The 12356-nt window shown below is 41.1% G+C and overlaps 2 protein-coding genes across 4 annotated transcripts; one reads left to right on the forward strand and one right to left on the reverse strand.

Annotated features, from left to right (window-relative positions):
* The first annotated feature begins 4818 nt into the window (after positions 1–4818).
* On the forward strand, positions 4819–8186 carry LOC117474646 (zona pellucida sperm-binding protein 3-like). Of its 3 annotated transcripts, none has more exons than XM_034120588.1 (9): positions 4819–5850; positions 5938–6044; positions 6165–6268; positions 6914–7109; positions 7196–7322; positions 7406–7494; positions 7639–7715; positions 7906–8067; positions 8104–8186. In XM_034120588.1, coding segments are annotated over exons 1-9 (1410 nt in total). In that variant the 5' UTR covers positions 4819–5304; the 3' UTR covers positions 8106–8186. The 3 variants fall into 3 exon arrangements, with proteins under 3 accessions (XP_033976479.1, XP_033976480.1, XP_033976478.1); XM_034120589.1 differs by having other exon boundaries at positions 4819–4950; positions 5370–5850; positions 7906–8114; XM_034120587.1 differs by having other exon boundaries at positions 7906–8131.
* Positions 8187–8221: 35 nt separating this feature from the next.
* LOC117474645 (inositol 1,4,5-trisphosphate receptor-interacting protein) lies at positions 8222–11159 on the reverse strand. The gene is made up of 2 exons (XM_034120586.1): positions 10801–11159; positions 8222–10140 (listed from the first exon to the last, which is right to left on the reverse strand). The coding sequence occupies exon 2, from the start codon at positions 10135–10137 to the stop codon at positions 8242–8244; it is 1896 nt and encodes a 631-aa protein (XP_033976477.1). The 5' UTR covers positions 10138–10140; positions 10801–11159; the 3' UTR covers positions 8222–8241.
* Between the last annotated feature and the right edge of the window lie 1197 nt (positions 11160–12356).

Genomic DNA, 12356 nt, shown 5'->3' on the forward strand with positions numbered 1-12356 from the left:
CACCTCACGGAGGGGCCCTCGTCTTGCAGAGGGGGCCTTACCCGAAGCGCAAATGCGGCACACCTTTATCCCATTAAGCATTACAATTCATATGCGGCGCAATTACTGTAAGCGTGCTCCACGAGCACCACCCCGGTGTTTTTTTTATGCTGAAACATTCAGACTGTTGGAAAAACCCAGAACACCTGGAGAAAACCCATTCATGAAGACTACATGGACTTAGGGGAAAAGGGGGGAACAATGAGAACACATTAAATAAAATAAAAAAGTGGGTTAGGGGAGTAGGGGGAGGATTTAGATTGGTCGATGAGGTGCTCCTGCGCCCTCTTGATCATTTTTGTTTGCTTAGTGGCAAATCTGGGCAATGGTTCCCCTGTCACTGTCACGTGGGCCCGCAACGCAACCCGAGAGGAACAGATCTTTACTGCAGGAGTGTTTTTTGTTGTGATTGGTGGGAGGAAGCTACGCTGCAGATTCCCTTTACTGTTCTCCTGCTCGGTGTCCCGGCTTTTAGCAGTGTCCAATCTGGACAGCCGTTCTCCTGTTTCTTTCCCACGGTTCTTTGATGACTCCACCCCAGTTGGGGCAGAGTGTCGTCCTGCAGGAGCTCCCGGTGTTTTAATGGTTGGGAGGCGGGTTGGCCGCAGACCAGCAGTACTACTCTCTTTGACCTGAAATTTGTCTTTTTCCAGGTACTGCTTTATCTTCTCCTCCGAGGAAAGGGTGCGCTGCCATCCAGAATTTGCCTTCGTGAGCAATGGTTCCCCTGTAACTGTCATGTGGGCCCGCAACGCAACCCGAGAGGAACAGATCTTTACTGCAGGAGTGTTTTTTGTTGTGATTGGTGGGAGGAAGCTACGCTGCAGATTCCCTTTACTGTTCTCCTGCTCGGTGTCCCGGCTTTTAGCAGTGTCCAATCTGGGCAACCGTTCTCCTGTTTCTTTCCCACGGTTCTTTGATGACTCCACCCCAGTTGGGGCAGAGTGTCGTCCTGCAGGAGCTCCCGGTGTTTTAATGGTTGGGAGGCGGGTTGGCCGCAGATCAGCAGTACTGCTCTCTTTGACCTGAAATTTGTCTTTTTCCAGGTACTGCTTTATCTTCTCCTCCGAGGAAAGGGTGTGCTGCCATCCAGAATTTGCCTTCGTGAGCAATGGTTCCCCTGTAACTGTCATGTGGGCCCGCAATGCAACCCGAGAGGAACAGATCTTTACTGCAGGAGTGTTTTTTGTTGTGATTGGTGGGAGGAAGCTACGCTGCAGATTCCCTTTACTGTTCTCCTGCTCGGTGTCCCGGCTTTTAGCAGTGTCCAATCTGGGCAACCGTTCTCCTGTTTCTTTCCCACGGTTCTTTGATGACTCCACCCCAGTTGGGGCAGAGTGTCGTCCTGCAGGAGCTCCCGGTGTTTTAATGGTTGGGAGGCGGGTTGGCCGCAGATCAGCAGTACTGCTCTCTTTGACCTGAAATTTGTCTTTTTCCAGGTACTGCTTTATCTTCTCCTCCGAGGAAAGGGTGTGCTGCCATCCAGAATTTGCCTTCGTGGGCAACAGTTCACCTGCATCTTTTGAACCATCACCAGCTCTGGAAAGTGTTGGCAGAAAGTGCGGCCTCACATCCACCGTGGCTAGCTGCAGGCTGCCGCGTTCCCGATACCGTTTCATTAAGCACGCCCTGCTTAGGGGGGCAGTACCACGTTTGGGCAACCGCTCATCAGTTTCTCGACAGAAGTAATTGTAATCTGGCACCTCCTGTCCGGTCCGAGCTGCTGGAAGATCCTTGCCCTCCTGCTGCATGTATTGCTGGATTTGTTTCTCTCCCTCAGCAATCTGTTTCTCCATTTCTCTGGTAGCATGTATTTCCTCTCTTACCTCCTGTTGAAGAAGGGCTTTCTTTTTAGCAGCATCGGATAATAAAACCTCTTTATGCTTAATGTTCTTTTGTCTTTCTAAATACACTTCTAGTTTATTTTGCTCCTCAGACAACCTGTCACACTGTTTCATTTGATTTAACAAGTCCAGGCTGCTCGCTTTCTCCTCTCTCTCCTTCTGTTCATTTTCATGATGTTTTTCCACTCTGTGAGTGGCAATGCTCTTCAGAGCCGCAGCCCTCTTCCCCTTCGCGTCCTTCTGCCGTTTTATCACTTTAGCCTCTGCCTCGGCCACTTCCTTGGACAACTTCACCTTCTCTGTCTGGATTTTCTGAGCAGCCTGCTGTTTTATAGCATCTGCCAGTTTTTCTTTAACTATATCCTTAGGAATCTGCCTCTTCTTGAATTGTTCTGACTTCTCCTGTTTTCTCTGCTGCAGCACTTCCTCTATGTCAGTCTGAACACGTTTAGTTTCCTTATCCTTCATGTTCAGTTTTTCAATTTCCCTTTGTCTTAGCCAGTTTTTTCTATAGATTTCCTCTTTGTGAAGTTTTAGTTTTTTATCCTTTGTCTCCAGTTCTTTTCGTTGCTCATCTCTAAGCTTCTGTTGATGCTGTTCATCGAGGGCCCGGAGTTGGTCTCTTTCTTCCTTCTCCTGCTGTCTCTCCTCTTCTCTCAACAGCTTCTTCTGCTTGGTCTGCTTAATAAACTCGTCTTTCAGAGCCAGATTATCACGGCGTTTCTGACGAGTTTTGTCTTCCTCTTTTCTCTGAGCATCAATACATATCTGACGCATCTCTTGTTCCTTCTCCCTTCTCTGTTGGTCAGCCTTCCTCTCTTTCTCTCTCTTAGACGCAGCCATGGCTGCATTGTCATTTCTTATTTTTTCTTTTAAGAGGTCGCTATTGAACTTTCTGACATCTTCATTCTGGAAGAACCTCTTATCATTGGCTGCGTCAAGCGCTCGCTGCCCGTCCTTTCTCTTGAAATCCACCTCATCAGCCGTCTCAGACCTATAGTCCTCCTCTGCCTGTTTCCGCATCATTATTTGTTCCCGCCGCTTCAATATGCAGCCTTTGTAGATTGGATGGGCCATTTCAGTTTGTTCTGTGTTGTCGTGTTGTGTTGGGAAAATACTGCCTGAACAACCCGTGTTGTGTCTCAAATAACTGCGGAACTCAAGACTCCTATAAGAATTTGGTTCAGACAATTTCAAAGCCATTAATGACATCATCGCATCACGTGACCAGATGAATGCAGATAGTGACCTCTTCACATTCCGGGAGACATCACTTGACTTTGTCCGACTATGAAGTCATTCAAATAATTGCATTCCAAGTTGCCTAGTTACAGTTGCTAGGCAACTAACAGTATTTAATTGACACCTGATTCTAAACTAATGTATTCCAATTAAAAGTATCTTTATTAGAAGTAATAAATAGCATACATATTAGTTTTAAGTACAAGTTCCCTAATAATGTTAATTATAATCTGTAATTATAATACTATGAATTCTCAGGGGGGGGGGGGGGACAGTGCGAGCCGCAGATAGCTGCCTGCCCTCAGAGTATCCAGGCAGGAAGGAAGACAGGAGCTCACGGAGGACGAAGAAGAGAGGAAGAGACAGATGTGAGAATCACAAACCACATCCATCTTGTGTCAGACAACAACCAGATGATGAGGTCAAATGTAAGATAACCACAAGAGGGCTCCATATTCTTTATAAAACCTTTTCTAATTACTTTATTGCATGCATCTGTGCATTTTCTACCCATACCGTGCAGTTGATACAAATAAAACAAACGTATTTACACATCATAAAGATGGGGCCAATTTCAGCCTTACATCTCTTTGACACAAGGGGAATTTGTAAATAGCTTTCATCTAAAAATGATGAATTTCAATTGGTTTGTGAAGTGTTTCTGTGTCTTAGCACATACAGTACTTAAGTGGGTTGAAGTATTTTACCTTAATTCACCCTTCAGACAAAAGTTTGCATTTGTGTAGATCCTGAGTCTGCATTTGCTTTACATTGAGAGGATGAAACATTTACATTGATCAGTGGATGTGACCGACAAAGCCTGCAGGAGAAGTTTCTAGTTTAAATCCAAGGCACAAAAAAACACCGCCATGGGATCACTTTGATTTTTTTTATTTAAAACTGTGATTATATGAGAATTTAGGTTGGACAAATGCAGGGTTTGTTTGGTGAGAGCCCAAAACAATGACAAGAGAAAAAACAATATGCCAATTAATGGAATAACTTGATTGATCATGTATAAAATGTTCTTACTGACAAACGTTTTGCAGATAATAACACATTAAGCACAGGATAATTGTATAACTGTACATTTTACATTCAAACGAATAAAAAAGAGTTTAAAAGAATAAATCCCTGCTCTGTCCGTGTCATATTATGATATATTGCTGAATTATTATAGCTGATGCTTTGAGTTGGATCTATATTGTCACAGTGAACAAACAATGTATTTGTGAAATAGTGGAGTTAAAAATACAGAGTTTATCTGGATTAGAAGTATAAAACAGCATAAATACTGGAGCAAAGTGAATCTAACAAATGATTGACGTTTTCTTTTCAATATTCTGAGCTGCTGTCATGCTATATTAGTGGAAATCTTTTTACTTGGAATCCCATTCCCTTTGTTTACAGCCAATAACAGTCCATCATCTTGGAGATAAATGACTTTCCATTAGTCAAATGTTTGTGTCTATCTTCAACGAGCTCCTTATCAATTGGCTACTTATTTACAGATAACAGATTCAAATTCAAAATGCCCCTTGTAGCCCCACTTGTGAACTCCTTGTGGGTGGCACCAATCTGGGTGGCACCAATCTGTAAGAAGCCTGGTGATTGGATACTGGACACGTCACTCAAAATATAGTCTGCTCTCATTGGTCCTAAGCCAAAATAAGCACCCTAGAAGCCACGCCCCTTTCATGCAGCATAGCACCCGTCGGAAGTTGCTGTGTGAAGTGGAGTAAAAAACGGGATGTTGAGGTAGTTTTTAAACTCTTCGACATTTCTTTGGACATTTTTTATATTCTGTTGCAGACACAGAAGAACGGTAAGTCGTGGGTTTGAAAGGAATTACATATTGCTCACTTTAATGCAAGAAAAAAGGGGAGGTCCGAAGTTAGCTAGCTAGCGAGTTAGCATTTGTAATTATTAGCCATTACGTTTTAACTATCAATAAAAAACAACAACATTACAGTCTCTTACATCGTGACATTTTGTTAAGCTTATTCTATTAAGATGTCTGTTTTGCTAGTTATTGTCACCTCTCATTGGCTGATCTTGATTAGCATTTGCAGCAGCTGTGGGGAGTTCTCTCTAGTGATTGCAAAGTAAAAGCCAGCTGAAACCCCACCAAAGTATCTGTTCTTGTTGATGTCAGTGATAGGCGCTGTCTTGAGTGAAAATGGCCCCGATGCATGCTGTGATTTTGTTAGTGCTGTTTTGTTCTGCCTACTGTTATCGGTCCAGAGGAAGAGCTCGCAATGGCCCGCTTGTGCGAAACCCTGAACAAGAGTGGGAGAGAATCCAGAAAGTAATAAGTGACGAAATGAGTGAGGACCTCAAACCGAAATTCCTGAGGGCGGCAAGTAGTGCATCTACAACACTTGCACCAAGGCAAGTTCCTGTGTATCTGGTTGTATCTTCCTCCGATGACCATAAAAGTGCCTTCAAGCCAGAAAAGGGTGCCATACCCCTACCACCCTCGCTCAGACAAATGTTACTTCAGACTGCCACCACTACTATTGCATCCAGAACAACAGCCAGACCAAAGCTGATTGAAATCGTGTGCCATGTTGACAGAATGTATGTTAGAGTAAGGAAAGAGATCTTTAAGTACACAGATGCATGGAAATCTCTTAAACTAGGCACCTGTTCTGTTAACAAAAGTACCAAAGACCATTACTACTTCCTCTACCTTCTGACGGATAGCTGTGGATTCAAGACAGAGGTTGGTAAAGCAGTTTTATGTGTTTTGAAAACATTAAAGCTTTTATATTGACAAACCTCAACCAACACAAATCTTTGTCTGATCCAGAATAATGCAGATTTCCGGGTGATCAGCAATGTGGCCAACTACCAGCCAAACACAGTAGTTTTAAGAGAAATGCCATTTACCATTCCTGTGCAGTGTAAATATCCAAGGTAAGATATTTAATCATGATTTTTCTATATTGCTGACCTCAATACAGAAAATGGAAAACTTGTAAGACTGTGACAACTGCTATTCCCTACCTTGTCGTAATGTTCTCTTGTCTGTTGCAGATTCTTTCACTCCTATAAAGTTGGCTTCTACCCTGAAGTGAAGGGAGGCACTGTTTTAAAAGAACTCTCACCAAAGAGCAGCTTCACCCTTACTCCTCAAGATGGTATGTTTCGTTTAAACAGGAATGTTCTCCTTTTCTCACTTGGTGTTTCTCCAAGTCTCAATATAAACCTTGAACAGATCTGGGGAGAAACTTTAGATGTATTACAAGATCCTCCTAATGTTGCATGGTTTTTCAAACTGCTTAACATTTTAGAGCAGAATAAAATAATGTGGTGGTACACTTTAACCCAAATGCGCAAGTACATTAGTGTTCTAATTATAATGCACATTGTCTCAAACTAGCAGTGGGGTTTAACAAAAAATTGGTCAAAGCTTGTGAGATCAATTACTTTATTGGCAGCTTTTAGCTTCATTTGAGAACCTACACCTGTAATACCTAAATGGGGGAAAGAAACAACAATAAATTCAAAGCAGGACAAACTTGGTATTGCAACTTCTTTAATAAATTGTTTTATTACCAATTGTTATGCCAAGGTCTGATCTATTAAGACTTTTGCAGGTTCCCTTAAAAAATATGAGTGTATTCAATACATGCACTACAAGTGTTCTCTGGAATGTATCACTGCTAAAAAGCCAAAGCAGCAAGCATTTTCCTACTGTGTTACCAAACGGCAAATGTGTGACAGCCTTGCTTAATTTATATGAATCTAAAACGTTAGTTTGCCGACATCATTCTTTTCCACAGCATCTGGCAATGACATCGCTGTCACCAAATATTTACTGCACATTGGTCAGCAAATGTACTTTGAGGCCAAGCAACCTGAGGAGGCTGCTGCACGCACTGGAGCGATGAGGATGTACATCAACAAGTGCTTCATGACTGCTTCCCAAGACTATACCTCAACACCAACACCTAAATATACAGTCATTGACAACTTTGGGTGAGATTTTGATTTTTTTTTTTTACTAAAATGGGCATCTTGTGTGTTGGTTGGAAGTAAAACATGCCTTTACTCCTTATTTGCAGCTGCATGATTGATAGCAAGGTGTCGCTGCAATCAAAGTTCATCACCGGTACTTCAAAGACGTCCCAGAAATTCGGCATGACTGCCTTGATTTTCAAGGACAAGGTTTCCATTTCATCTGCATCACAGGTACTGTCAAGATCAACTGCTACAGAGCTCTAATTCTTTATATGGAAAGTGTAAATTAACTCTGAAGTCCAAATGTCTTTCAGCAAATCTACATGCACTGTGACATCTCAATGGGGGCTGTGACTCCAACTGCAAAGTCAAAGGCTTGCAACTATGACAAAGCTACCACGAAGTGAGTTGACTGTGGTTAAAGTAAATCCCTCCGCAGGTGGAGGCAGCTTGCTTTATAAGTCTTACAGGATGCCATGTGCTTTTCAGCTAATTTTATTATTTTGCTAGCATTTCAAGACCTGATTACTTATTTTGTATGGCTTAGGTGGAAGGAGCTGTATGGCGATGACTCTTTGTGCACCTGCTGTGAAACCACCTGCTCCTCTGCAAGTCCTAAGAAGAGTAAGTTCAGACATGTTGTGTTATAAAAGGAAATCTTGACAAAACCTGGCCATATTAATTTGTGACTTTACACAAGTGAAGCATCACTTTATGACTGTTACGGGCAATATGAGGGCAAATCCTTAGGGACAATGAGAAAAGCTTAACATGTAAAAACTGACTACTTCAAATTTTGAATTTTGTTTTTCAGCTACCAGGAATATGGTCTCCAGTCACTCTTGGAAGGTGGACCTGAACAAGAGGGACGGAAAGGTGAACGTTCACCCCCGGATGAAGTTCTTGGATGCTGACACTTTCACTTTGGAGCACCCAAGCATGGCAGCGCACAAAGCCTCCTGCAGCACTGGGACATAACTATTAAAACAAATATGTGATGTGAAAATAATCAGACTTTTAAATAAATGGCTTCTCGTGTACTGGATGTTTCAATGGCCTATTCTTGAAGTTGTGACATGAATCCTTCATTGCTTTTTAAGGGTACAGATTTAAACCAGACTTAATTTCACAATTGAGTACATTTATTTATTTAAATGGAACAATTGGTACCCTCAATACACTTGACATAGTCATTTATCAGCATGTGTGCATTTCTAAGTATTTCCTGAAAATGAACCACAGCATTTCTGTAGATGCAGTTGTGTACCACAAGGGGATGGAAGAGATTCACTGTCTTTGCATGAGTAAATTCAGCAGGAAGTTCAATAATCCTCTGCCTTAAAGGGTTCCCAATAAGAACGTGTTGCAGCTGCTTTTTCTTGAGGCTTCTCTCCATGAAGGCTAATAAGTCTTGTAGCCTACAAGTCATAAAGTTGGGTTTCCACTGTGATGGGTCTTTAGTCAAAAGGAGATGCATTAGTGCGGTTTTAAAATGGATATCCTTGAGGGCATTATTTCCTGATATTGCTGTTTGTCTCTTGTGGAGCAAATATGCAATTTCAAGAGTTTGTCTGTGGCATGAATTTACAGGCAGGCGTTTAGAGATGTGTTCCAAGAAGTGGTCCTCATAGTTGGTCAAGGAGAGCGTCCAGAAAGTTTCAAAGCCATTCATGGAGTTTGGATCGATGAAGAAATGAGCATCGGTGTTTATTTTAACCACGGGATTCATTCTGAAGCTAACCTTCTTCCCCGATCTAAATCGAACAACCAGAGCACCTGGAGCACTGATGTAGCGAATGTTCAGCTCAAACTCATACTTGTGAGAAATCTGTTCCCATGCTTGTTTGATTGTGCTCTGAAACCATTTTGTAACCTTCAATTTTGACAGAAAGGGGGAGTCCTTCATGCAGAAAAGGCCATCAGTCTTTTTTGTCTTTACTTTCTCAGTCTCGCAATGCAGCAAACACACCATGTCCTCTGAAGTAGGAGACTGACAGGGGCAGACATTTTGGATTGTCTTATTTTCCACTAGTTTGATTTGACCACATGCTTGCATATCTGGCGGCTGGTCACTTGCCTGATTGAGCAGACACTGGAAACTATAATTATCTGGAGGGGTAAAAGGGACAATGATATTGCACATGTCCACTATCTGAAAGTCTTCAATCACCATACCACCGTTTGTATCACATACGGCTCTCATGGCCTCCAATAGATCATTTGCAAACCCCTCCAAAAACTCCTTCAACTTATCAGATGAGACTTGAATACATTTAGAATGAAATCGCTGCAGAGTGTTGCTGTCTGGTAGCAGCACTTCAGCAGCAGTGCAGGTCACAGTTAAGGCCCTGGTTTCTTCTTGTTTAATTTGGGAATCTTTACCGAGGTATTTCCTAAAGAAGCAGATCATGGAAATTACAGAGAGCGCGTTCCATAAGTACCAGAGGTAATCCCGCTCCCAGTCAGCCATGTCCTTCGCCGAACTTTCATTTTCTGATGTTGAGGTGTGAGGGTGTGATGGAGGGGATTCTTGTTCATTCGAACCAATCACTTCAGGCTTTTCCTGTTGTCCTTGTGGGCTTCCTGGGTCTATAAAGGGGACAGACTGTACAGTCTGGGTGTCTTCTTTACTTTTCTTGTCAAACTGTACATTTCCATTAAGCCCCTGTTCAATTTGTGAAGTTTGCAGAGCCGTTTCAGGTTCCCTTTGGGAGTTTTGTGGTTGACTTTCTGTAACATCCGAGTTGTGATCAGCAAAGTCTTCATCTGATTCTTGTTTGGTGACAGACACATCTTCTAAGACAGATATGTTTTTAGTAACATATTGATCAGGCTGAAAGTCATCATGAGGATCTCCATTGATATGTATCATTTCTTCAGCGGCCATTACATGGTCCAGTTCCTCTTCTTCTCTCAGCAGCCTCTCTTCATGCTTCTGCATGCCCAGTGTGGTGAAGTCGTCCCAATTCTCAACCCCGGGGTCCTCCCTTGGATATGTTAGGAGACCCAGAGCCACCACAAACACTCGCAGCAGAATATCTTGCATCGTCTGTGAATGAGTCAAACACCATTAAAAATGGTCCAAAATAATTTCAGTGATTTGAAAAAAAAATAGAGCTGCAAAGACTAGTAGGCTTATCAATGTTTTTGGCTGTTTCTGTTTGATATCGTATTGAAGAGAGAGTTTGGATAGTTTTAAATTTGGTTGTATGAGATACATATTCATAGTCAATGTAGCCTAAAGTACATGTGAGCCCCCACGCCCCCAGTATAGAGAAACAGACAGGACTTCAAAGTTAGTTAAATTAAAAGTGAATATTTTGTTGGTTTTCCTTCCTTTTTTTGTGACCAACTTTAACAAAATAAAATATTTACATAGCTTATACAACACCTTTTTTTTTTTAAAACATCCATACTTTTCTTTTTTCTTCTTCAGACATTTCATAGACCAATCAATTCATCCATAGAATAATCTGCAGATTATAATAGCCCTAGAAAAACGCTTAAGTGAAAAACGTCCCTGCAATTACATTAAAAAAATACTTAATGTGAATTGTGCCAGCAGGCAAACTTTCATAATGACGCAAAACGAAAGCTACTTCCTGGAAGTCCTGAGAACATCTCTTTACTTATTTCTGTAACTACATTTGACATGGAACAACATTTATAACTGCACTTAACATTAAAGGAAAAGATCAAGAATACGCACCAAAAGAAATGATGAATTATCTCAGCTTTGCAGCGCTCCGGTAACCTATCTGCACGATAGGTACAAAAGAGGAAGCAAGAGACTCAGTGATCTCTTCCTTTTTTAGATGTCGTTGCAGGTTGTGTTTCGTGACTTATTTCCTGCACACCCTCTGCTGTGACATTTCCCTGTGCATTACAGAGAAGAAAAAAGATAGCACTGACTTCCTGTAAGTTTAACCGAATAGTCATAAAAGCCTGAAGTGAATTTTCTCAGAGCAACTGAGTCATATAACGAACCACAAACTTTCACAATAAATTAAATTAGGTTTTAAAGGACCAAGCATTAGGCCATGCACTATTGACACAATTGTGTACTAGCTATGAATAGGAGGTAAGCCCCTGCCTTTTATATTGTGGTGGACTTCTAACTGGTTTGTTCAGCACTGCCTCCCCCAGTGGGTGCAGTTGAGTTCAGAGAACTATGTGGAGAGAAAAAAAAAGATTGAATAATTATCATATTTTCCATGATATAAGCTATTGTCCCTTGATTTTAATTGCCTCTGATTAGATAAGTGGAAACAGATTCAACCTTTTTTCAAACCACATTTTCCAGACAAAGCTTTGTGTATTTGAATGTTTGGAGATGATTTTTGCATGTCGGGATCGTTCGGGCTGCAGCTGAACTACACTGCATCCCAGAGGTTTAGGGAACTTCAGTTAACACTATAAATACTACATTAATATAAGACAGGACAAATGTGAGTTGCAAAAGTATTGACTTGGAAGTGTGTTTATGACAGCTGTCACAGGTTTTCTTTTAAAGAAACTGTGCAGCTGGATGAGAATCTTTTGTTACATCACCTTCAACACCTGTGCGGGGAGGAGCATGATGACAGGTGATGTGGTCGGCTTTGAACATCACCACAGAGAGTTCAAGGAAAACCTTTCAGTCGGTCCGAGCTACTGTTTCTGAGTAAAACTGCAATATATTTCCCAAGGACTATATCAGTATATGATTTATTTTCCTTTCCGTTTTTTCATCTACTCAAAATAAAAACGGTAAGTGTACTTTTGTGAAATTCCTTCTTGATCAATATCATTGGGATGCCTGACTTTGTTCTTGTTTTTTATTTAATTAAATCTATATTTAGTCACGCAGTGTAATATAAATAAATATCACTTTTCTAATAATACTCTGACAAACTGATTCAAGTCTTCATGAAATCTGGTCAGGATGAAAAGTCAGGGCATTATAAGTATACTATGGTACCATTTTGCTAATAGAATAGGTCATCCTTCATAATAATAATAATAATACTATATTTTAATTCTTATAGGTTAAAATTAGTTCAGACAAGAAACCATTTTTAAAACATAGCATAACAAAGTAAAAGTCTGAACATAACTCTGAATCCAGAACAATGTCCAAGCATTTTACTCTAATCTTCGATCTCTGAATATGAACTTTCTAACTCTTAATTCAACACTTAATGGAAAGTCTTTAAATAGAATATTATCTTAAGTGAATTATGTGTTCCATAGTGCCAAGAGAATCAGCATGATGTGGGGCCTCTT

This window comes from Trematomus bernacchii, unplaced genomic scaffold (assembly GCF_902827165.1).
Source record: "Trematomus bernacchii unplaced genomic scaffold, fTreBer1.1, whole genome shotgun sequence".
Classification (NCBI taxonomy): domain Eukaryota; kingdom Metazoa; phylum Chordata; class Actinopteri; order Perciformes; family Nototheniidae; genus Trematomus; species Trematomus bernacchii.

Coding starts and splice junctions, on each gene's coding strand:
- LOC117474646 (XM_034120588.1), top strand. CDS start 5,305: ATGGCCCCGATGCATGCTGTGATTTTGTTAGTGCTGTTTTGTTCTGCC. Junction 6,269..6,913: donor CACCCTTACTCCTCAAGATG/GTATGTTTCGTT, acceptor TCTTTTCCACAG/CATCTGGCAATGACATCGCT. Junction 7,323..7,405: donor CCATTTCATCTGCATCACAG/GTACTGTCAAGA, acceptor AATGTCTTTCAG/CAAATCTACATGCACTGTGA.
- LOC117474645 (XM_034120586.1), bottom strand. CDS start 10,137: ATGCAAGATATTCTGCTGCGAGTGTTTGTGGTGGCTCTGGGTCTCCTA.